The sequence below is a fragment of the Parambassis ranga genome, chromosome 9 (assembly GCF_900634625.1).
Source record: "Parambassis ranga chromosome 9, fParRan2.1, whole genome shotgun sequence".
Lineage (NCBI taxonomy): Eukaryota > Metazoa > Chordata > Actinopteri > Ambassidae > Parambassis > Parambassis ranga.
The window spans coordinates 13,563,586-13,589,888 of record NC_041030.1 but is presented as its reverse complement, the minus strand read 5'-3'; the positions used below and the strand labels follow the sequence as shown (position 1 = coordinate 13,589,888).

Here is a 26,303-nt window from a genome sequence, read left to right as displayed (position 1 = left end):
TTAGCTCTGTTTGTCAAGGATACCGTGACAGGCACTGGAACTGCTTTGGGAATCAACCCTGTTCCCTCCAGTTGGAAGTTGACCTTAGTTGACCTGTAGGTCATTCTGCTCTCCCATTCCCACTCCCTCACCTCTGCTCCCATCCATGCCTGTGACCTTCACCTGGTTCACCAGCCCTCCAGATGACTCTCCATATGAGACTGTTCAAGGTAATTTATTGAGCTGTCTCAAAGCTTGAATATACTGTAGCTCGGCTTTGCTTTCACTACAGATGACATAACATTTACAACCTCTTCTTATGGATGTCACTTTTATTTTTTATTTTTTTTTAAAGGTCACAATATCACACTGAATTATGTATGACGAAAACAAGCTGTAGGATCTATAGCACACCAAGACTTTTTTGTTAGTATTTGTAAATAATGGCTAATATTACAAAATGTTCTAAGGCCGCGGACTTACATTTTTTCAGCTCAGATATTAGAAAGCTGAGCACAATATTGTTTGAACATCTTAGCATGTTTTATTTAAATGCTCTCTTCTAACTCCACTTCTTGGCCAAATGTGGTGAAGTATATTATATTAAGAAGGTAAAGAAGGGGATGGCCAGAAACATCTGCTGTACAATCCATGCTATCATCTAGTTACTCATTAATACTTCATGTGTTTCCCTATAGAATAGAAATTTAGAATGTCTGTTGTGTTGATTCCATCATTCATATTGCAAATACATCAGTGAAACAAAGCTGTGTGTTACAGCACATATTTATGCTCCAACTGCTGTAAGTACAGTTTGTTTTAAGATCAAACAACAATGCAATCGGAAACTTAAACAGAGTTTTATTTTCCCGATAAACAATAGGAAACACTGAGAGATAGAGATAGATTGAGGCAGAACCACAGCAGGACTCATATCATCTTTCTCCTCAGTGTGACTCCCTGATATCTGCTGGCCTTTCCAGCCCTCTCAAAGGCACTCTCCATCAGCATCTCTCCATCATCCCCTACTTCTCTCCTCTGCTTTCTCAGGCTCAGGTTTTACCAGCCTCTGTTTTCTCCGATTTCAGCCAGTGGAAATTAGAGGAGAGCACAAAACAGCATGGAGCAGAGAGAAAGGAGGATAAAAGAAAAGAAAGAAGAAAGAGAGGATGGAGAGAGAGAGAGAGAGCACGGAGACAGATAATAAAAGCAGTATGGGGGTCATAGCTTCTAGCTGTGTCTGCGAAACCACAGGAAACAAAGAGAGGAAAACAGCTTACGAGTATAGGTTTTCAAACAGACAGACAGACAAACAGATAAACAGTGCACACACAGTGAATTCACAAAGCACAGGCCCTACAGGGGCTTTCTATACCATTCACAAAAGCTATGTTGTATAATGTGTATCTAGCTTTTTGATTGTCAGTTTAAAGGTGGCCTAAATGCTTTGAATGAGAGCAAATAAGGGACAAGTTTTTAATGTTTTATTTGCTGCCCTTAAAAAGCCTTACAAAATGCTCCACTTCCACTCAACCCCAACAGTTCTAACGACCCCACATCATTTATTCATTTACTTAAATACAAACAAACATCCATGTTTTTTTTTTTTTTTTGCTGACGAGGAGAAAAAAAAACGGCTTTGTAAAACTGAAAAATTAATGTTAAAATAAAGTGTTTTCTGTCTGTCAAATGGCTGACTGATTGATCCACATGCTTGACATATACCTCACTATAACAGTGTGAGAAGCTACATCCATGGGTCGTTAATTAAGCAGAATTTCCTCTCAATAACGCACAGTTTGGAACCCAGCAGCGAGCAAATGAACGGCTGATGGGAGACTAATAAATGACTAGCAGCTGCACATGATATCAGTAATGAACGCTGAGAAATAGCAGGAAAAAATGAGAGCTGAGACTGAGAGAGAAACACAGTACTCTACAGTACAGATGGTTTCAACACCCTTTGTTTCAACTTTCTCATATTTACAAGGGTTGATTGATAACTTTGTGACCCAACACATTAATAATCCAACATTCCAGAAATTGAACATGCACAGTGCAATGTTTGGCTCCAGGGCCTACTTTGTTTTACATGTATAAATCTTCCGAAAACATATTAAATATGTACTTTGCATGCATTTTGTTCACCTGCCTTAAGATATGAAGAGATGAACTTTGTAATTCAACCGCCAACATGCTAATCTGAGCTGCTGCTGACCCCCCTGCATTTCATTTAGCATGTACTTTAAATCAGGAGAACTGTTTTCAGCCTGACTTTAATCACTCGCTCTGGGGACCCAGGCTCATTATCAAGCAGGTGGAAACTCATAAGCCAAGCTCATGTCAACCTTAAGTCTAAGAAACCAGGTTGTGTACGTCTTTGTCTGTCTGCCAAGGCAACAGCATGATTCGCCATTACCAGGCCAGCAGAGTAATACCATGTGCTGTCAAGTGACAAGTGCAGAACTTTGGCTGCGGTCCAGATACATCACTGCGGATCCTATTAAACCGTCCTGCGAACACTGCGCTGCTGCACTGGAAGTGGAGCAGCTGTGTACACACATCTGACATGTGACCTACCTTTCTGCACAAATATCTAAACATCTGAATAATGGCTTTAACCCTGTTTGCTCAGAGGGCACCGGTGAGACGAGGAAGGTCGGCCACATCTTAAAGAGCAAAGTGTCATCGGGGCGAAGCTAAAGGGGTTAACTTGTAGGAATGGTTGATGATTCTAATGCACCTGTGCGTGTGTGCACTTTAAACACAGCACGTTAAGACCTTTTAAATCAATGGGTAACATTTAGTATGAAAAATAACTTGTGTGCTTTTTAGTACACATTCATACTCTGTTCAGTTACTTCACTCTTCGTCTGTTGTTAGAGTCAAACTGCGCTCCTTTGATAGTCATCCTCCTGCGTAAACTGCTGTGTAGTTTTCATTTTTCTCTTTAAAACGTCTTGTATCTTGTAAAGCAAACAAAAGTTTGACTGTCCCCTTTACACCCACTTTCTTTTTCACTTCAAGTAAGTCTCTTAGATGCCTGTAAACTGCAGGTTTGCGTGTCAGTGCCTGTATTTGCAGCAGACTTCACTCACCTGAGTTTTCGTCAACCCTCTCCTCCACCGTGTGGTCCTTCTGATGGACCCACTCGCTGTTGCACTTGAAGTAAATCTGCGTGGCAGGTGTTGCTTTGCAGTACAGATTGACAGGCTTGTTCTTGACAATGTAGCCCTCCTCTGGTTCAAACAGGAAGTGAGGCAACGGCTCCGGAGGGTCAGAAGGAAAGGTTTCAGGGAGCTCGCTCAGACTCAGAAAGTCGTCATCATCTCTCACTGAAAAGAAAGAAAGAACTGACAGTCAGTATTCAGACAAGTGTTTTTCACACTCAATCAGTCTGTGCTTTATCGACCATCTCAGAGGACTAACAAGGACAGTGGCTCAGCTTGGAATGGGAGAGCTGCATTCTTTCATTCAATCACTTATTATTGTTCTGTGATTCACACCAGTGAACAGTACCATGCAGCAGTTTCCCCAGAACTGAGCATGTGTGTGACAGTGTCACTTGATCACTAATAATTGCCATGTTTCAGGCAGTGACTGGGACAGGTTTTTTCCTTCTACTGAACTGTAAAATTCCCCACTTACGGTATATATTTCATCACACTACTGGACTCATAAAACCACACAGCATCTAGATTTTTTACAGATGTCTTGACAAAAGTAAACACGGCGAAATGGAGAAAAAAACAAATTGATAGAAAGGGAGATGTGGGATGAGCACAGAAACAGCTGCTTCAACACCCAATTAATTCTTAAGTTAATTAATTTAAGTCTTATGACTGGTTTGATTGGTTGCTATGTAAGAGAGTTTATTTGTAAGTGATTTCCCTTATGGTTATGCTGTCAAAACATTTGTAGCAAACATGAGCTTAGTTCATTATTATTTGTAGGCTTGTATATGTGGCTAAAAAACAAGTATTTTACTGTGACTACTGTGACCATGTGTGCAACTTTTAACCATCTGCAGCTCCGTACCTTTCTCTCCCTCCCATTAAAGTAGGAGTGTAAAAAAAAAGTTGCCTTTATCTAATTAATGAGGTCTGTTTCACACACTGTGGCTGATCAAATGATCTGTATAGCGCAAGCATTAAAGTTACAGGTTGTAGGAAAGTGCCAATTAAAACCTGTAGTCTGAGTAATGTATTACTTTTAATGTAATCGCCTTTAAAGATCCTGACAGTTTTATCTTACAACCCTTTAAGGCACATTTTTTCTGCTTCTTATCACATGTCTTTATGTATAGTTGACACTTGAAGCTCCAGTCCGGCCCTGTCAGTGTGGTTTCAGTTCATTTTGGGGCCTTTATTCTGAAAGGGTGACGTTTTTTGTGTTTGTTGTTGGTCGTTGGTCGTTTAATAGATGGTTCAAAAATAATAGTGTGTGGAGTGATTACGTCATACAGTTAGTATCATTATATACCACAATTAAATTAGATCACACACATTATTTGTGCAAGTTTATATACAAACAGCCTGCAAATCCCAAAAGAGGAGCGATTTACAGTAAATACATAAGAACTATATACAAATGCAGAGACAGACAGTGCCTATATACTGTATATATAATACATATGCTCACTGAGAACTTAATCTAATTAATAAATAACAAGTACCGTAATCTTTATTAAAGATTATATTCATTGCCAAGAGATCTCTCCTTTAATATCAGAACCAGTGTATTAATACTTCGTCTATCCTGAGCAAATCTGTAACTGTTGTGTATTTGTTGCACAGATTGAGGACAGAAGAATGAAATGTGCAGGAAAACCTGCTTACAGACAGACACCAGGGAATAACTGAACAGACAGAGCGGCCAACCCTGAGGGCACCAGGAACTTTATCCTCCTGGTGCTCCGTCCCGCTCCCTCTCCTCCACCGTCTTTTCACTCTGTCCATAACTTCCCGCCCACCCGTGGCCTCAATCAAAGGGACACCGAGAATGTTTTGTCACCAGGTTACCGGGGTCACCAAAACACAGAGGATTACAAGAGCAGGTGGAAGGTAGAGGAAGCAGTCTGTCTTTCTCTCTACCATAGACACACATGGACGCAAACACAATTCAAGTATATTAAAACTTCATGCACACACACACACAGTTTTCTTCAATCGTGTAATTTTCCTCCACTCCATCATCATCCAGTTTCATTAAGACTGTCTAGACCTTTGTGTGTGTGTGTGTGTGTGTGTGTGATTGCCTCACCTGGAGGGCTATGACTCATGGGAACATTTGAACAAGGGAACATTTTTGACGTTAATTCCTGGTTTAACATTTTTTTTTTTTAAATGTGTAACAAACACATATACAGTAAAACTACACATAATTGCCCGGACACACACACAGACACACACAGGCTTTTATTCCCCTTCCTTAAGTGTGTATGTAGCTGTGGTCCTCATCGCACAGAATAGCAATGTGCTGTGGGCAAGGAGCTAAAAGCAGCTTAGGTAAAACAACAGGACGAAAATAGGGGAAAAATGAGTAGGCAGCGTCCTCACTTTGATGTCACGAAGCTGACATTTTCTCTTTTAGTTCTGTAATTAGTTCTCTGAGAGTATGAAAATTGGTAGACATTTTCACTGCATAATTTCATTATCTGTGGGAAATTTTCTCCCACTCTTGGTTATTTATCCAGTGTCATGTTCAACCATTTCTCAGTCAGTCTCTCTGCTGCTGCACGGCCCAGCTCTATTGCTGTTTGTTGATACTTAATATTTCTCCACCACTCTGCTTTTAAGCCCCTCTTGCTTTTCCACTTTAGCCCAACACTCATTTTCACCCTCATCTGTCATTCAAAGAGAAAGGGAGGTGGGTGGGTGCATTGCTGTGGAGCGACCACAATAAATTATTGATTGGAACGAGAAACATGATAGCCATAGAAGAGGGTGGGTGGAATGGAGAAAAGGGGAGGGATTGGGGGGAAATTCTCATGAATAAAAGCTTTGTTTCAGAAATGTTTCCTTACTCTTGAGCGCCATCTTCGCTTCTCCGGGTCACACTATGTTATTCCAAACTGTTTCCTTGCTCCTAAATCTTTTCTCCCCCATTTTTTTCACCCCCACTCCTCTCTCCTGATCTCATGACAGAGTGAATTACTGATCCTAACATCCCAGCTCATAAACGTCTTGCCTGAATCCTGTCATCAGTAATGGATGGCTGTAGCAGAACAATGTCCAGGTTGGATTTACAGCATGTAGTAAATATGTACTGGGGGAGGGGGGATGCCCACCTCTGAATAACTACAAACCCAACTTATACATATGTGAAAATCTGTTGAAGAATGATGTCATCAGAGAGTGACCAATCACCACAGACAATGTGACCATCCATCATATTGATAGAGACATTGATGGATCGCAGGCAGGCCGGGAAGACTGCAAGACAAATAATGAATTGGGTTCCTTTCCTTTTCATACCGGACAAAAACACACCACTAACACCCACTAACATCTGGCTTGTGTTTAATAGAATAGGCTACAATCAGTATTCATTCCTAAATGTAATGACAGCAATTACCCATATTTATCATCTGCAGCTCCAGTCTGTAGTGATGTAAACACACCTATGCCAGTTCACCAACAAACCATAACAGCTGTAACCATGCTGCCTATTTAAGTGGATCATTTAAGTTGTACAGTACATGCCCTATTGTTTTATTGTCCTCATTCATATTTTTCTAACGCATGGAAAAAAGCTAAAGTGTCTCACTCACTGTGCTGTGTGAGCACTGTTTTATTGTAGAAGTAAAACCAAATGGATTTTCAGGCCTAAGGTTATGGCTAAAATCAGAAGAGAACAAGCAGAAACTACAACAGAGCCACAGCTGTCATTATGAAAAAACAAATAATCTATACACTACTGATGTCATAAGAAAAATGCCCATTGATTAAGTTGGCCTTCTTTCCTTCCACTGCTAAAATGATGTAGCCAATGGTGGTTCAGAATGTGGTACACACACACACACATCAAAAGTCTCAGGCTGCAACTAGGTCTGCAACTTAGAGCAAGCCAAACTGAGCCATATAAGGTCAAAATGTCTCATGAGTAGGTGTGTGTGCCTGATCTTGTGTTCTTGGTACTGTAAGTGGTCTGTGATGTGTATCAGTGCAGTAGCCGTGGAAATCATGAGATCATACTTCTTAATGTCTTATCAGCTACTTTGAATCTGCAGCAGCTGCAAAAACATAGCTTACTGAGAAACAGGCACTCTCTCACACACATACCGTAAATAGACATACAAACACACCCACACACACAAACTGGTACCCCTCTTTTACCCCTAATCCTCTACCACACCCACCATTGACAGCACATACACAGACAGAGACAGGGACAAAGCATACAGAGCTGGAGCAATCTCTAACCATTTCAGACTTTGTTGCCAAATTACAAAAGTCACACATACAAACACACTGATAAAAATAAAACCACACACTCCCACATTAACACAAAGGTGCAAAAGTACTGCAAAAAAGAAAACCACATGGACTCACATATTTCTTGCAATATTCCTTCCTGTCTAACAAACACATTGTTTCACAAGAAACTTTAAATTCCCACTACTAGACCTGGTTTTAACCAGTGCTGCTGCCCACAGAACTACATGTACAACACACACACTGACACACACACAACATTTTCACATACAGCTATTCACCTATAGAGCTTTCACCTCCATTCCTTTCATGTACTTCATAATTTTCTGTCATTACTGCTTAAATAGAATGACAAATGGATTTTATTATTCTCTCCTGAAGCATTTTTTCCACCAGCCCCCCAACTGAGAACTCAGTGCTCAACTTTCTTAAGTGTTTATTCAATTATTCATGCTACATGTGAACGGGTAAGGTTTCGTTTACCCGTTTTGGCCTGTGGATAAACCTACAACCCCTGGTCAAAAAGGGAAGAGATTTCATTGAACACTGATAACAACAGTGTGTCCTACTGTACCTCTAGGGATGTCCCTGTTGAAAAGAAGGAGACCCTGTTCAGACTGGGGAAAGTTAACCTAGCTAGAGTGGGATCGAATCCGGAGACGTTCTTAAATCCGGCTATTGCACACACGTGTCCGCACTCAATCCGGCTCTAACCAGTGTCTTTGCAATCCTCCAAACTGCTAGGTGTCTCATTGTAAAATCCGCGACCTGTCATCGTGAACCCCGAAGTATGATGTCGCTAGCCAGATTCGCAAGTAGCATTTGTGTTCAGACCTTAGCGCCAGATGGACCTGAACTAGATTGGTGCTGTTCAGATTGAGAAAAAAAAATGTATCCGGCACAAGTCTAAATGGGTTCTTATAAACATTTGCATTTTGTTTCTTTTCCAGTTGTTTATTTGTAATTCTTTGAGTAGCATGACTACTAAATTTTTTACAAAAACCTCTTTAACAAGTTTAGTCGAGGTTTCTGTCTGTGTTCTGAGCATGGAAATACAAATCAAAGCACTCTTGGGAATAGTCGGATAAGTCAAGGACATCCAGGAATTGAACTGTTTACCATTTCACACGAAATAGAAAAAAATATTAGTTCCAGTAAACACACTTCTAATCATGTCATCTTTCTTCCTTTCTTTCATGTACTGTAGTTTATGTCTCTCTCTCTCTCTCTTTCAGAGTTGTTTTTAGATGATAAGTGGTTCAGATGAGGGTGATAAAGCAAAGACCAACACAGTTATGCTGGTTTACAAAAAAACAAGATAAAACACACAGTGCCAGTGTGCAGGTAGGGGGTGTGTGTATGTGTGTGTGTGCACATATCCCTTTGTCAAAAGAAAAAAAGGAGTCAGTTGAACTACTTGAAACAGGAATTATACACCACGTCCTGGAGTGTCACGTCCCTTCAGAAACAAGACACCAAGCGGACACAAATTATCTGCATCCATTTGAAACTTAATCAGGGTTTTATCCTCAATCAACACTGATAAAAGCCACATTATTCAAGACACGAGTAGACATGCAAAGTGAGAGAACCTAATCACTCCATTACCTTTGTCCAAAGGGATCAATTACATTTACATACATTAGAATAAAGACTTCATAAAAACAAAATTATGCACTAAATAAGGGAAACGTGTACAGTTTGATGCAAGCATACACAGTCTGGACTGTTATTGTTTCAGCTAACATTAAGTTAATGTACATTTCAACACAAATTTCTATATACTATCTGTTGTGGTTTTGATAAGAGATTTGATGGAGTCTGATTAAAAAGATGGATTTCATATAACTTTAATATGGACAAAAAGCTGACTGGGTGGCCAGCCATGTCTGTTTAATAACAGAAAAAAACATAACCCAGCATGCACAGCACACTCCACGTCATAGCCAATTATTTATACAGCAGGCTTTCAGAGATATATAACACAATTCATAATGCTTTAGAACATGTCCGTACGGAGCAGACAGTGACAGCTGGTCGGCGTCCGCTGACATATAAGGCCCCGACTAAGGCCTGGAACTAGATTTACAGCCCTGCCTGCAGAGAGGTGACACAGGCAGACCACAGCTGGCTTCAGTTAACAAAGAACTAAAGAAAGGGAGTCCTTGTAGAATAAGAAAGGAATAAATATAAGGTTTCCATCATGGCATCATGGTTTACACTGTGATCACATGTAGCCTAAAGGTTGCACCTGTATGGCTGCAATCAAATTAATAGAGTAACTGTGAATGAAGCTTGGATAAACATTTCAGATATTTTCCATCTTGTATCACTTATAACTGTGTACAGCAACACTATGAGGCCTGTGTCAATCTATTCTAACGCTACACTATCTTGTTGTTTGCAATCAGGCTCGTCCATCATGCACTTTTAAACAGACACACAACACCGTCCCTGCATGCTTGTGTGTTTCCATCAGTGGTTCACTTCCAAGAAGTCTTTTAACAGTTTTCTGAGCTATATGTGCCAAACAGTATTGCATTTAAATCTTCATCAGTTTGCTCAGTTTCTTAAAAGTTGTTGGCTCTGATGCTGCTGCCCCAACAGATGGCTGCAAAGAAAATTGCTCTTGCCACGACAGACTGGTGGAAAAGATGCAACATCTTGCTGCACACATTGAAAGACCTAAGCTTCCTCAAAAAGTAATCTGCTCCATCCCTTCCTGTGGACAGCCTTACTGTTATATTTTCCATGCAGTCTGTTGCTGAATGTCCCGGTCTCACCTCACCTCCTTTTTTTTTTCATGATGGAAACAGGGTTCCTTGTAAACTCCACATCTGACTTTGTCATGATTCATGGCTGTTTGGTTGTTTTATGCCACCCATTTCTTTACTCTTCTGTTTGTCACTGAAACCAACCAGAAAGTTGTCCATTTAAGTTTCCTGCAGAGCTTATGCAACGCTCAGATATGGACAAACTGGTCTGTCAGTCAATGGGGACTTGTGAGCTGAATTGTGATAAAGTCACAGGAAATGCTGCCCTTCTTTATCCAATGAGTGCACTGGCCACGATATCTGTTCAGATACTTATGTATTTTATGATTTTTAGTTTGTCTAATTTACTAAATTAAGTCTGACAACTTGCCAGAATATTCATATAAGGAAACAACACTGCAAAGAAATTATTAAAAGGCGGCAGAGAAGATTTGTTGTGCCTTAAACTGCAGGAATTTGACTTTTGCTTTGGGAGGTTACAAAGCACAAGATGAAAGAAAAGTAATTAAAACATTTTAAAAAAAGACAGCGTGTATCATCATGAAAAAATGTATCTTCCCCTTGACTTGAGGCATAAACATCATCCCAGACTCTCTTTGGCTGAGAGGCTCACTAACACACTCACAGTTGGATATACATCACACGTACTATATACAATTGGGCACAGGCACATTTTAAGCAAGGACACATGCAGCACAGGAACAGATGATGAGTGGGTGTTTGCAGGTAGGCAGTGTGAAAGCACTCTGTAGCCGGTCCTTTTTTTACTGCCGTCTTTGCCAAGCATATCATGCACATAAAGACAAACAGACAAAATACTCCACAGGAGAGTATCCTGCTGGTAACTTCCTGCATTATAGTACAGCCTGACAACCATCTTGCGTCCTGCTGCCCTTAATTATGTTACCATACTCCCATACCATTTTTTCCATGACATAAAAGTATACAGTTTTCTGTTCTATATGAAGAACATGGAAGCATGCACGCCTTGTTTGTCCTGAAATGGCTCTTAAGCCACTGCTTATCTCCAGTTTCTGCAGTGCAAGTCAGCTTAGGTGTACAGATACACTTCATCGGACTCCACAGGATGGTGCGCAGCAGGGGTTTATATCCGATTCTGCTCTTTCAAGGTTGAACACCAAGCAATGAAGCTTAACTTACAGTTTTTTTTCCTGATGTGTCTTTCATATGGCTTGATATGTGGGTGGAACTGTAAATGTCACACTATCAGCTACTGCGATCACAGCAAGGCCAGATGAGAGCCAGTCTGTTTGAGTCCTTGGCTACGCTCTGGGTTTTAATTCCACCTCCTCCTCTCCCTCCTCCTGAATTAGGTCACTGGTGTGAGAACCAGTAATGGAAGGCCATTTAGGGCGAGTCAGATCTCTGCCATCTCTCAACTCCTCCTCTCCACCTCTCTTCAGTCACGCTAGGTAGAAGCTAAATTACATTGGAAGCCATGCATTTTCTCCAATCAAGCTTGGTGGTATGTGGTAATAATGCAGCGGACACAAAGGAATAGTTTATAAATTACAACAATTCTGCCACATTTTGTTGGGAGTTGAATAATGCAAGTAAAAAAATAATGATAAAGCACTCACACAGACAACCACATGGACAGCCAGAGAAAAATAATTACAGTGATTTCACAGTCATGAAGAACAGTTATCAGCTGTGCAATGCACAAGTTTCATTTTGTATTGCACGCGCACACGTGTACGCACATCACAAACATCCACATGCAGATGGAATATCTCATTCATATGCATAGTCTTATGTAAGCTTGTGGGGGTACAAACTTGTAGACTTGCTGTGTAATGTTATCTTCCAGATGGATTCTGTCTCCCTTATCCCAGGCCTGAGGGAACAGCAAGGCTTCGCTTTCATTCATGTTCTACTATCACAGCTCAGTATCGCTATTAATACAAGCAGCCAGCACAGGGCCAGTGCATTAAAATATCAAAACATTGGCTGGGGAAGGACTTCTATTTTCAGAGAGATAGGATAATGTTTTTTTTTTCTGGGGGGCTGAAAACTGATAATATGGCTAGCTGGGTGTCTGTACGTCTTTGCTGTATGATCCAAATCTTATGATACAGCTGGCTCTCTTTCTGTTCAGCGCATGTGTTTGCATATTTTTCACCTGTCAGTATCTCTCAGCGCAGGTCTACATTATTTTTTTCTGCCCAATAATTCACTCCTTTCATCTTGCTCTGTGGTGTCTTCCTTGTTTTTCTTTTAGAAAACTTGCTTCTATCCACTTCCTCTGTACACCTTTCTCTTTGTTTTTTTCTCTTGCTTGCAGCCTACTTTCTCCTTTTGCTCTGGAGTAACGGCATAGATTTAACCATCCTTCTTTCTTAGGTCACTTCCCCAGAGGCACATTTCACATCGACCTTAACCCACCCAGCCACCGTGTGCAAGACTAGATCTCCCCTCTGCTCCTCTTAGTGCTTGTTTTTCATCGTTTCTCTCTGTTCTTCCAAGTTTCCTAACCTCTGTCCTTTTTTTTACCCCATCACATACCTCCTTACAATGCTCCAAAGGAATTAAAATAAACATGCTAAGCCAAGTCCTATAGATTTGCACATATGCAAACACACAAAATCAGACATCAGACGATAAAGAACAGCTTATAGGCCTTATTCTTTTGACAATTTTCCCATATTTTGGCTATTTTATTCAGAGGTAGAGATAAAATTGGATCATGCCTTTCTCCATCTGGAGGCTCCCCATCTTCCCTTCTTATCCCTACTCTCTCCCTGCCACCCTCATTGCTTCCTTCCGACTGCACGACTTTCTCTCTCTCACCCAGCCAATCTCTCCTCCTCCTCCTCCTCCTCCTCATCCTCCTCCTCGTCCTCCTCCCCTGCTTTGTCTCTCTCCTCCTTCTCAGCCTTACCAATGTTCTCCCCTTTTCTTCTTGGCATATTTCCACACTTCCTGCTCTCATTTTCAGTCCCCATTTCCCGCCTTTACCCATCCTCACTCTTTCCCAACACTTCTCATCTTCTCACCCAGTCCTGCTCCTCTCCTCTGCCTGCTCATGTCTCTTCTCCTTTGTTACTACCTCGTTTGTTCTCTACACACCCTTCCCTGCATCCTTCACTCCTTAGGTCCCTATAAATAAAACCTCAAGGGGGTTTCATAATGGACTTCTGCTTCTGACCCTATTACAAAGACATTACTGACCATACTCCTCTCTTGCATTCATCTAGCTTTCTCTTTTCATACATATACACTTTGTATTTTCTCATTACTCTTCATTTAAGTGGTGCCCTCTACAAATCAGGGGGTAAATATATTAATCTATATTATTTTTGATGCTGTCTGCCACAAATTTTTTTTCCTATATTGTAAGTTTCATATTTTGTCCAAACTATTTCTAAATCATAACATGGTTTAACATTTAGGATTTATTTGATATTTTCTTATATCATGGGGGGGGGAAAAATACAATTTGTTCTTAAGCTGACATAAAAACACATCATTAGCGTGGCGTCCTTCCTTGAAACAAGTGTCTTCAGTTGCAAACTAATGACAGCTAATGTTACTTTTTGATTATAATGATAAATGCCAACAGTGCTAGCATGCAGTTTTGGGAATTTCAAGTGCTAGCATTGGGAATTTGGTATAGAAGAAGGAAATCATTCCAACTGTCAGGTTATTCCTTTAACACAATCTCTGTTGTTTAGTTCTTTTTATGTCTGCTCCTCCACTGCCAGAGTCCTAATTAACTTTTATCTTAGGTCTGCTACCCTCACAAGCACTACTTTCTGAAATGAGCTGTGTTTGAGCTTGTGGGCGCTAAAGCTGCAGTTACTGAGCCGGGGCACAACAATTTCAACAGTGAGTCTCTGTGTAAGACATAGAAAGAGATACAGAGCAGAAACAGTCAAATTTTATTTTCTGCCTTATTTTGGCCAAATGTTTTAAATAAAAATCACACAACAGGGCTTTGAAGGGCTTTCATCACCCTCTGGGGTGAAAAACATTGCCAGGCCCTAACAGACTGAATCACTGATAAATCCAAGTGACATAAAATCAAATGGAACCCGTCACATGGTTTTCACACTGCGCTTCTCAGTCCGAGCTCAAAGAGGCTTAGGGGCACTGACATATTTGGGCTGCGTTCAGACCTAAATCATAATTGCTATGGCATATTAAATGTCATAATGAAGTATCATTTTCAGTAATTAAATTATAATGACACATTCACACATATACAGCCAGTGATGTATGTATGTATGTATGTATGTATATTATGTTACATAAATGCACCTCTTGGAAGCAGAAAGAGACAACAGGTCATGACTTGCAAGCTAGTTGACTTTGAATGTGTGCCGGATGATTAGTCATGGAGAATTTAAAGAGGCCAGCTTTTAGTCAGGGCGTCATCCATGTTTAAACATTTAACCAATCCCATCCAAGACATTTTAGGAAATACATGCTGCAGCCAGAGTTGGGAAGAAATTGAATATACTCTAGTTTAATAATAAGAAAGAAAGAAAATGTGTTTAATAAGGCTACCATTACAATTTAAATAGGTGGTAACACATGTGGAGCACACATAAAGGATTTATTTTTAACATTATACACTTGCCTGTCAAACTGCAACCCTGCTGGCAAGCTAGAGTCAAGTAAGCATCATTAGCACTGAAGATAATCAGATAATCAATCAACACTGCAGATTTACATTGTTGCCATATAGGGGCTAAATCAAGCCAGTGCAGTAAAGCCTAACGGTAGAATGAACACATTTTAATCTTTTTCTTTAGACACAGAATAATCAGTATGTCATGCAGCATTACAGTGGCACTGTAACTTCATACATGATTCAACATGTGAGGTATGTTGACTGTATGTTAACTATTCTTGGAAAGCTTTTGCATGAGGATTAAAAATTCATTTCTAACATGGCTGATGGTTTCAACATTAACCTCAACATGCCCTTCCCACGTTGGCTGGTGCTATAAACAGTCCTGGTAAGAATAAATATGTAATTCGCTCACTGAACAGCTGGGAATGTGTAGAGTGAGTGGAAAAGTCCTAATTGTTCACTCACACAGATTCCACTGGCTCACCTAGAGAATACATGGACTCATGCTGGAGCGGATAAACATGCAGGCTGTCACTGGGCTGTTTACTGGCACTTCATTGCTAAACATTTTGACATGTGGCCCACATGGCAGCCATGCTGGTGAGTGCACAAATGATAATGGTAAAGCTTGAAAGGCATGGGTATGTAGTTCAAAGGCATCCTAAGCTCAAAAGGCAGCAGGCAGTGAGACAACAAAATGTTTTTAAAGGGGCACGGGGAATAAGAAACTTCTGCCAGTAAAGCCTTTACACTTTGAAAAGGTATCTTCACATTTTGCTTTTTTTTTTAAGCTCGTGGGAGAGCAGAACTGTGTCACGAGTAAGTGGACCATCCTTAGAAAGGAGAAGAGTCAAAGCCCTGTGGCTCCATGTTAAGTAATAATAAAAAAATGTTAAAAGTCCTATTAGAACCTGTTTTAAAGGAACTATTTGTAACATTGTTAACTTAAAACCTGTGTATCGAGTTACCGAGCTATCTGCTGAAGATAGCAAACTGTAATATCATGTACTACCAGTAGATGGGTTAGTGAGTCATTGTAGCATCTAATCTTCCATCACTCTGACATGAGATTAAGAATATATTTTATATAGTTTTATAGTTTTATGAGTCTCTAAATATGTATTCAAACATGCTGGTCAGAAAACAGATGTCAGCATTTAGTATGAGGTTCAGAATGAGTTCGTATGGAAAAGAGTTAACTGTATGCATCATTAACTTTAACTTGACTAGTTTAGAGATACCAGATTCTTAACAGTCCAGTCATAGTGCTGAGAGACGGTGAGCATTAGTAACACATGGCCATATATAAGCAAGAGGGTTAAGAGTTCAAATGTGGAAACAGTAAAGCAGATTTCATTAAGATGTCCTAAGAACTGTGGGCTCTGGTTTTATGCATGAAGCTCTGTCAATAACACTTAAATCTGAATATTTTGCTTTCATTATACAAAACACGTCCCCATGTAAACAAAAACATCTGATTCAAATGTAGAAATGCTAAGTGCTCTGTTCGGGGCTCTGCATTAGCATTGAAAGCAACCACATCAAGGCCATCAGAAATACTAGATGCAGGGAAACGGGCAAAGGTTAGAAGTTCAAATCCAGAAGTGACTGAGCCACTCTGTTTATGTGAATCGATCTAGAAAAAAAAAAAGATGGATATGTTGATAGACTGAAAGCTAAAGTTGCCCAGGGGCTACTGGTCCTGCATGACTGGGTCTTTTCAGTGAGGCCCCACACAAAGAGGTGCAGTGAACAGAGGAAATAACAAGAGGTTAGTTAGTTAACTGGGGTCAAAAGGTCAAAGGTGATGAGGCTTGTTACTGTGTGTGTATTTGCACGCACTTGTCTGTGTGTGTGTGTAAGGGTGAGTTGTGTTACGTCTGCGTGTGTGTGTGTTGGGGGGAGGGGGTGGGCTGGGCTGGGGGGGGGGGGGGGGGGCACACGAGTGAGTGAGCCATAAAGAAGATGTGTTGTATGATGAAAGGGGCTCTGTGCAGGTGGACGCTGAGGTCAGAAGTTGAAATGTTGTGGGGGGGCTAACGGAGAGGATTCACTGCATGAATGAATCTGTTTGCAGTGGGTTGCCCTGTCAGAGAGCTGATGAATGGGTTTTAAGTGTTTCAGCCTTGTAAGCTCAAAGGTAATGGACTACAGCTGAGTGAGCCAATACTATTGTTTTCAGAAAGTCGGCATGTGGAAATGACTGGTATACATGACAGACATTTGGAGAAACATTAATCTATCAATCAAACATTTTAACAAATTTGATGAACATGTTTAATTATTAGCAGCTGCAGCAGCACCAGACATAGATACAATATAGTTAAATAAGCTTAGAGCTCTATTAATATTAGCAGATGTTTAGTTGTTTAATGTAACAGTGAGCCCTTGAGAAAGAAGTTTCTAAAGACTCATCGGAAGCCAAACTTGTTTCGGTGGAGGATCAGTGGAGCAATGTTTTCTATTTCTAGGCAAGTGTTTTTTATTTATTTTTCTGAGTGCTCAGGTAATTGATAAGTTGGGGCCCTATGGCAGAAGGAGTTAATTTACTTGCTCATTTATCTTTCAGCACAGTTCCCTCCAACACTAACACACACCAGCAGTCATGGAGTGTTAAGATCACAGATGAGTGACATCACCTTGCTGGTAGATGTCACTCATTTGGTATTTTCGAGAACCAGGTATGTTTCCTACATGTTTCAAACTAAACCAGCATGTAACTCATCTCCATCACCTTTACTGGATGACACTGCAGTGCAGCTAAAACTCAGATATAAAACCACAACAGTACAGGTGCACATTTAGATGATGAAGTTAATTAAGTGAGGGTAAAATGTGTATTTGGTTTCTCTATTTTAAGCATATTAAATGTGATTTACTGTGAACACAGAACATCATTTTTTTGGTGAGTAACACAGATCCACTCAGACAGATTCTGTAACTGGAGTTGGATTTCTTTTTTTACACTGGCAGAACAAAGCCACATTCTTGTTATATCAGGTGTCTCAGTGTGCTTGTCAGTGGAGGGAGCAGAGATATGGTGGCATATTTCCTTAGCCACAGTCTGAGGTCATTTTAACAAGGAGATATTTTAATCCCTCCTTACCTGCCTTACCCTCTCTCTCTCTCTGTGTCTCAAACACATCAACATGACTACAGAACCAAAAGCCTTTTCTCTCTGTTTCCTCTGAAACACACATCAAGCATATTTCACAGGCAGCTTTCAGTCTACATATCATCCGATTCTATACACACCATGTGTCATGTCTTTGTATTGTGTGGGGGCAGAATAAAACAAAGCAAGAGAGCTTAAGAGTAGGAGGATAAAGCAGAGAAATGAAAGGTTGCAGCAACAGCCAATGAAAAAAGGACCAAAGAAAATGTAGCCCTGTAAAAAAAAAAAAAAAAAAATCTGAGTCTGTATGTCATCTGGAGTCCTTGGAGATGCTCTTTTCATTTTTCCCCCTGTTGCTTTTTCTATGGCCACTGATCTCTGTGCTCACTTGGACATACAGGTATGCTGTACATCTGCTCTTCTCTGCACGCTCTTAATATAAATGACTACACAAGAGAATAGAGAGTAACAGATAGCATTGTCAAGTTATGGGATTTATTACCAAAGCATGAAAATACAGATTGCATTAAAAAAAAACAAGATGACAAAAGGTACTAAGAGACGTTTGTGTGCTGTAAGTACTGAAGGTACTGGGGGGAGAAATGATACTAAAGTACCCTTAACAAAAACGCTCCTTTTATCAGTGTATTTACTTCCTGTGGAGTAAATTATAGGAGATAGAAAATGATCAAGTCGCTGTGTAAAACTGAGAGGCTGCCTCTATGAGAGGACGTTCTAATAATTGTGTGCATTCCTGTTAGTGCTTTTTGAGTACTCTCAATCAGTTGGGAAAGTCCCATGAGTCATTGGTGCTTTATGTCACCCTCATCCCACATAAAACTTTGGGCACTAGTGCAGCTGCACTCACAAACAACTTGCATCAGAACTGAAGGAGCCACTGAGGCGAGCTGCCTTATGTTTAAATGACTAAGAATCCTCACTGACATGAATGGATCCTCGAAATCTAAATGGAAGAAGTGAAATACAGTTGCAGGGCCAAGCCTGTACTTGTATGTGTTGTGCACAGGGACGTATGTGATCCTGGGTGAAGGATGATGATGAAGGATTAACCTTCCAGACAGCACTGTGTGAGTGGATCATATGGGGTCAGATATAATAGGATGTTTTACTTTGATACTCAATGGGAAATTCTCTTTGTACCTGTCTCAGCAGGAAGGGAGGTCAGACCCCAGGATCGATGTATAGAGCAGCACCTCCTGTGGCCTTGGGGAGGGGTCCAGTGTCTTGCTCAAGGACACTACAACAGTGAGTTGCATTCATAGTATCTTGTCCTTGATTTAAAGGAAATCTATGCATAGCATGTGCTTAATGTAAAAGTTGTTAATGCAAGTGATAGAAAGAGGACTCTGTCTATAAACACTAAAATATCACGGTTTTAAGGGGAAAAAGACAAAATGTTGACAAGAGATGGACTCCGGTCTGCATGGAGTCCATTATTAGGGAAAACACCTTCATTACTTGTGCCTTTCCTCCCAACCTCATGTGGTTTTGGCCTCTTTCACTCTCTCATCTTTCACTCTCTCTCTCTCTCTCTCTCTCTGCCTCTGCCAATATGGAGACAAAAAACATACACCATCAAATGAGGCATGCACAAAGCCACACACATACACACCAAACGACTGTGCCGGAATCAGCATGTGATTTAGACTGGTGTGATTAATGGCATTCGTGCACCAGTGAGCAGATGAACCAGAAAACAGCACAAACATTATCATAACCTGAAAGACCTAATTACAGCAGTGAACATCTGACAGACGTGTGTGTGTCTGCACGTGTATGTGTGTGTGTGGGATGAGTGGGGGGCAATGAGGACAGAAGATTTATGACCCTGCTATGGAATGTTGTTCTGCGTCCCCACCGTCCCTTTTGTGTCTTTCACCATTTGGGTGCAAATTAGGAATATGATAATGGCCATATTATATATTATAATGAGTGTCTGGCCTGTGTGCACACACATGGATATGTATGCATATGTGTGCATCAGTCTTTTCTGGCCAGCTGAATAAGGAGGTCTCTCTAAACATGGCTGTGAGGATGAAGTCAGCAGCTCACTGTCTCTAAGGAATACACTTGCTCACTATGTTTGCAAGCAAGCTAGTGCAGTGCATCAACTTGAACAAGGCCATTACAGTGGTTTTTAATAGTTCAGTGGAAAATGTCTGTTCCAAGACAAATCCTCAGAGCAAGCAGTCTGGGCCCTAAAGTCCGCTATCCCAAAACATTAGTCACTAACCACGCCATCAAACAATAGTCAACTGGTTTCCAGATTGGCCAATAAGTAACAAGAATCTGCAGTAATGACCTTATGTGTGAGGTCATTTTGTGTTACAACCATACAAAAAAGCTTTAATGCTGGTCTCAATAAAAAAATAAAGTTTCTTTATATCAGCCATTATATAGCGGAGATGTAAATGCATGGCTTGCACTGCATAAAATTTGGCTTTTATTCAGAAATGTGTAGAGATAATCTGCCTCTGATACCAACACAATCACTGTGATTGACATTTCATTTGAAGTATTTAAATTCATATTCACTGGGATCTATTTGTGTGAAGGAATCTGAAAAAAAATAAAGATATTTTGATATTCAGCTGCTTGGCACCTTAATGTAAAAATAGGAATAATGACAGGGAAAGGGGGGGGGGGGTCCTGTGGGAGGCAGAGAACATTTCCCAATGTGGGAACGCCAGCTTTTTTTATATTCTGGTCTCTCCTGGTGTGGGGTAATGGATGACACTGGATCAGATACTATACTGGATCAGCATCAAAAGCTTGACAGGACACTAGGTTATGGGTGTCTGTTCCTCATCTTCCTCTTGCCTTCCTCCCTTTCGTGTTCTCTGTCATTCTCACACCATTTCTCAAACTAAATCCGCCCTCAGGCCCCTGGACACCAGAGCAGAACAGAGGGGAGGAGAGAGGGAGGCACGGATGAGAGAGAAAAAGACAGCGAGGCCAATCACAGAGCAAAGCAGCGAGAGAAGGATTGCTGAATGAGGAAGAGAGAATCAGACAGAGATTGAGAGTTTAGGATTAGTGCAGAGAAACTGAGAGCTAACATTAACTTGCAACAAGTGCAGAAAAAAGGCAATAAGGAAGAGTGAAGAAAAATATATCACGGAAAAAGACCACTTCTGGAGAATAAAAACAACATTAAAGTTGTCTTCTTCTTCTGTGTCTCTAATATATGTTGCTTCCTCAATTTTTCTATTGCTCCTTCAGGACAAGCTTTGCCTACTGATGCAAAGTTTCCCAGTTGCTGTGCTGGTGCATGAGTACAAAAATAAAGACATTGGGAGGACAGTAAATGTTATCTGTTGGGAAAAGTGTGACACATTAAGACCTTTTGAAAGCATCTATGGAAATGAGCGATGACAAACTCACTGTGCAGCATGACTGTTACAGCACAGCACTGACTAAAACAGAGGAAGCCAGAAAAGAGATTTACTTTGACAGAACAAGCAAAAAAAAAAAAAAATTTAAAATGAAGTGAGTCAAAAACTCTAGCAGCCTGTCAGTGTGAGCTGAAGTTGATAAAGCAGCTGAATGGCAAACTAAATTACAAAAATTCTGATTCCAGTGTTAAAAAGTAAACAAATAATTCAATGAATATGTGAATGCTGCTCCAGATTACTCTTTTTTAAATTTACCTTTGTATACATTTACCAGCTAGCACTTTTTACACTGAAAAAGTGATATCAGATCTGCTGAGACCAGAAAAGAATCTTGGGGCCACATCTCTGCATGCAAAAAGCATTAGGGAAACACTTACATTACAATAGATATAAAGCTGTAATAATGGTGTAACATTACAGTTTTGAATAATGAAAACTGCATCAAAAAGACTATGGATCAAAGATCTAGTCAAAGGCAAAAACAAATATAAACGACTGTAATTCAAAGAGCTCTCATATCTGTCTAAGTTAATGAGAAGTTAAGAGGATAAAGCATCACAATCCCTGGCATAAGGCTACAAAAGGAGCTCAAATGTACAAGTTAAATATAATCATAAATAAATGATCTGTATCATTTCGACACAACAAACCTCTGAGAAATAAAGGATATTATGATGCTGCCTCGCTGAACTTAAGCGCACATACATCAAAGTGAGTGTTTACTGAGACCCCTCCCCTGCCTGTACACCTTGTTAAGGTTCTTAGCATGCGAAGAACCCAAAGGGTTTCCACAGACGTTTGATGTCTGGGATGAGATGGAGAAAAAAAGAAAGAGAGATGCTGTATAACAAACAGCCTGAAATGAGCAAGTGTTTACTGAACAAAAAAGGACATTAGGAACATTAAGCAAGATGCACTTGTGAGAGACGGTACAGAGATGTAGGCTTCATGCCAAGATAAACATATTTTACATTTATACTTAATTATATCTGCATACACAATTTAGCTGTAACCAAAGCCATGCTTTCTTCCTGGTTTGACTCCAACAGTGACTAAATAGAACACTATGTGGCTGGAATAACAAGTGCTCCTAGTTACCTATATTTAAGAGAAGCAATAATTGAATTGCCCAAATTATCATGGCAATGTCCACGTCCTTATCAATGGTTCCTCAGTGAAGTGCTGCCAAGGCTTTTGTTCACACATGCCCAGAATCAATGCATGTGTAAAGCACAGTGGTGAAATCACATTACATCCACAGCGGGGATGGCTACTGTTTTGTTGGCATTGTACATCAGCACTGCTACAGGCACACAGGTGCAGGTTGTTCCACAAACAGATAGCACTTAAATATATGTGATACCTTTAAGAGAGGAGAGCTGCCTGTGTTTGCACACAGGTAGTGTATGGCAGTGGTTACAGTGAACATAATGCTTCTAAAACACAGTGAGCGGGATGCCAATTAAAGGTAAAAACCAGTTTTAACTTGAATGTGATTCAGACAGAGCAACAGAATCAATTCAAATTAGAGATAAGAGGTGTGTTCAGGCACTGAGCCCAGTATTCAGGAAAGAAGGAAGCAGGATGTGAGGGTTGTTGATAAAAAGAGATGGTTCAGCATTATTAGAAGGGGTCATGGTTTGAGGATGGGGGCAGGTCTGTGTGTGTGTGTGATGAGCTGAAGGTGACCAGGTTTTCTCTGTAGTTCAGTAAAGCTGAAAAGCTGAGTGCCCTGTTTGGCTGCCTATTATGCTGTTAGACCAGCTAGCTTGAACTCTGGCTGCTGTATTCACAGGCTTAGATTACAGACCACGTAAATATCCCAGCGAAGAGCGCCATAATACCGTCAACAATAGCTTTGCGAAATGCCAACATTATCTGCCAGGCAACCAGAGGAGAAAGAAGAGCCAGCTAAAGAGGAATGAATGAGGGGGCGGGCAGGGAGATGAGTTAAAAAAAAAAAAAAAGAAAAAGAAGAAGAGGGGGACTAAATCAAAATGCGACAGCCAGAAAAAGGAAAAAGTAAATAAAGGAAGAAGAAGGGTGACAGAGCGAATAGGATTGAGAGCAGACATGAGGAGATTAGGAGGCCAAGGAAAAGAGGAAGAGTAGGTGATGGGTTAGAGTAATGAAAGACAAAAGGTGAGAGACAGAAGAGGGAGGGAGACGGTGGGGCGGGAGAGCTAACACAGGAAGGCAGCTGTAATTTACATATGCTAATTAAACTTCAGTTTGGGTCACTTGGCCTTCATGTCAGGAGTCCCTTCACACACCTGTCTGCCTTCTAAACCACTCTATTCCTCGATGTTTTATTTTTTTCAAAGGACTGAACATGTCCTGTGATTTTTTTTTTTGGTGAAGTAAAAACCTTTACCTACGTCTTTCTGTCTCCCCTCTCCTATAATCATACCCTCACATGCCTATGTTGTATTTTTGAAACAATATCAAATCTAACCTGCCACCTCTCTCCTTGCCCCCCCCCCCCCCCCAGTCTTTCTTGTCTTCTGTCTTTGTTATCACCTCTGTAGATTTCAACTTTCCAAGTTTCACAACCTTCACATTTTCAATTTCCACTTCCTACCTTTTCACACCTGGAAAAACTTTCATTTCACTTCCCTCCTCTGCTTTTTATTATAATTATCCCTTAATATGCCCCCCTTTTTCAGCTTCAGTGTTCCAAGAGTTTTTTCTTTTTGATCCCTAGTTTCATTATGATCTTCACTTTCCTCATCTCAGCCAGACCTCACAGTCCAAAACTTAAAGCTTAGCCAAGTACCAATCTGCCAAAATACCTACTGCACTGGCCTAAATGCAAACAACACAACACACGCATGTGCTCACACACAAATACAAGTTCACAGATTTTCATGCATGTGCACAAATAGACACACACACACACTCTAGCATCCTCGACCCGTTGCCGGTTTGTGAGCCATCTGTTCATTTATTTCAGAGAACAAACACACCTGACAGTACTGAGGAGCTGCTAAGTCCATTTCACTGTTCACTGAACAGCACAATTGAGTCGACTAGATGGAGGGATAAGCTGGAACAAAAACTTAACGCACCCTGAGGGGAATTGGAGATCGAGAACCACTGTTCCTGTCCAAAGCCATTTCTCTGAGAATCAGAAAACTGTATCTTTCAGTCGCTGTCATCTAACAAGATTCAATACTCTGCTGCTATATCGGCCAAAGTTAATGGGAATTTGGCTTTGGCGAGGCTCAAGACATGAGGGACATATAGTCCAGTTATGTCATATGGTGGGATGTATGGAATACTGTACATTTTCTGCTTCAATGGGAATACTATGGGGTACAATAAAAAGATGGAGATACTATACAGTAAACATGTGTACAGCCTGCTGGCTCCAGTGTTTATTAAAATAGCGTTTTTTTAAGCTATGTGTATTAATATTACATTAGTCTGTTCATTGCAAAAAGAAAACAAACTCATCTCCTTCATTCAGTTTGAAATATATATTACTTGGAATAAACTTCATGTTGGGAAGTCCCTTATTTCTCAGCATATTCACTGCACGGGTGAAGGAGGCGGAATAGAGAGGAATATTAACCATATACCAGATTTAAATTTACATATTTTAGGTAAAAGGTTTGCGCACACACAATATCCTATAACCCTGTACCACATCTTCTCATCTAGCAGCTGGACTGTATATATATTTTACAGTGTAGAAGTCCTATAGTTCCACACAGGTGCCTCTGAGCTTGAGTCTATGCTGCAAAGACTTCTAGATTTTTAAATTAATCTCAGAAAGCTGCACCAGTGTAGCATTGGGTGTAAAGTGGGAGAGTGCAAAGAAAGACTACATTGCTATTTCTGTAACAGACATGACACATCAGGTTTTATTATAAGAAATGTTCTTACCTGAGGTTGAATTCAGCAGCAGAGGTGCAAAGATGAGGCAGAGCAGGAGTCATTGATGGCAGGAAGAAAAAGAGAGAGAGACAAGAAAGCAGATTATTAGATACTGCACTCCAAGAAGCCTGCAACTTCTACAGAGGTTTAATCATACTTTAATTCTGTTTCCTTCTATTTCACCAACATAATCCAATGTGGATAAGGTATACTTATTTTACACACACACACGCACACAGACCTCTTCGGACATCACTCATTTCCGAACACTGCAGTTCAACAAGGCAAATAAATGGACAAAAAATGGAAATTTAAGATGGCTACATTTGTACACATCAGCTGGGAGTGAAAGGGCTGAATGTGCTCTCTGCTTTATGTTCACTGTGATGGGGACAGACTCAATGAGGCAATGTCTTGTTTGAACCAATCAGGGGTGATGAGACACAGGGGCACTAGAATAGACCATAATTGCTCTGTCTGGCTTGCGTCAAACTTGAGATGTGTGCGTACATTTGTTTCTGCCTGTCTGCATGTGAGACAGCAGAGCCACATGGAAGGAAAGAGCAAGAGAGCCAAAGAGAAATGCTAAAAATAAATATTCATGTACAAGAAACGCAAAGTGATAGAGGAGAAATGTGAAGAATTGAAGAGACAAAGAAACACATACAAAAAGAATGCTCAGTGTCTGAAGAGAGACAAATGGGTCATATATCCAAAGCAGACATTCACACTGGACTGAGAGAGTCACTCTCTTCTTCTCATCTCCTTTCCAGAATATTTACTTGCCTTTTCATCTCCTCAAAATATTTCACACTTAATGTCATTGCGCCCTCTCCCACTGCATGCCTCTCTTAGCATTCCCTTTCAGTCCTCTTTTTGTCCCAGCCTATTCCTCCTCTCTAGCTCTACTACAACTCCCTCTCTGTGTCACTGTCAGCATATCTCTGGTGCTCATTCAAATAGTAATCTACATCTTTAAAACCTGTGGCTGCTCCGTGTGTAGCACAACGTTATTTACATTTACCCCAGGATAACACTGCTTATCAATTTTGGTCCTTCTTGCATCTGTTCAGGAAGGTTGTAAGTGACACTTTGTCATTACTG

At 40.5% G+C, this 26,303-nt stretch overlaps 1 protein-coding gene across 1 annotated transcript in view; it reads right to left on the bottom strand.

Annotated features, from left to right (window-relative positions):
- Window positions 1–26,303, bottom strand: part of unc5ca (unc-5 netrin receptor Ca) — a 150,066-nt gene that overhangs the window by 69,184 nt on the left and 54,579 nt on the right. The window contains exon 2 of the mRNA XM_028414537.1: window positions 3,078–3,314. Within this exon, the coding sequence (XP_028270338.1) occupies window positions 3,078–3,314 (237 nt within the window). The remainder of the gene's footprint in view (window positions 1–3,077; window positions 3,315–26,303) is intronic.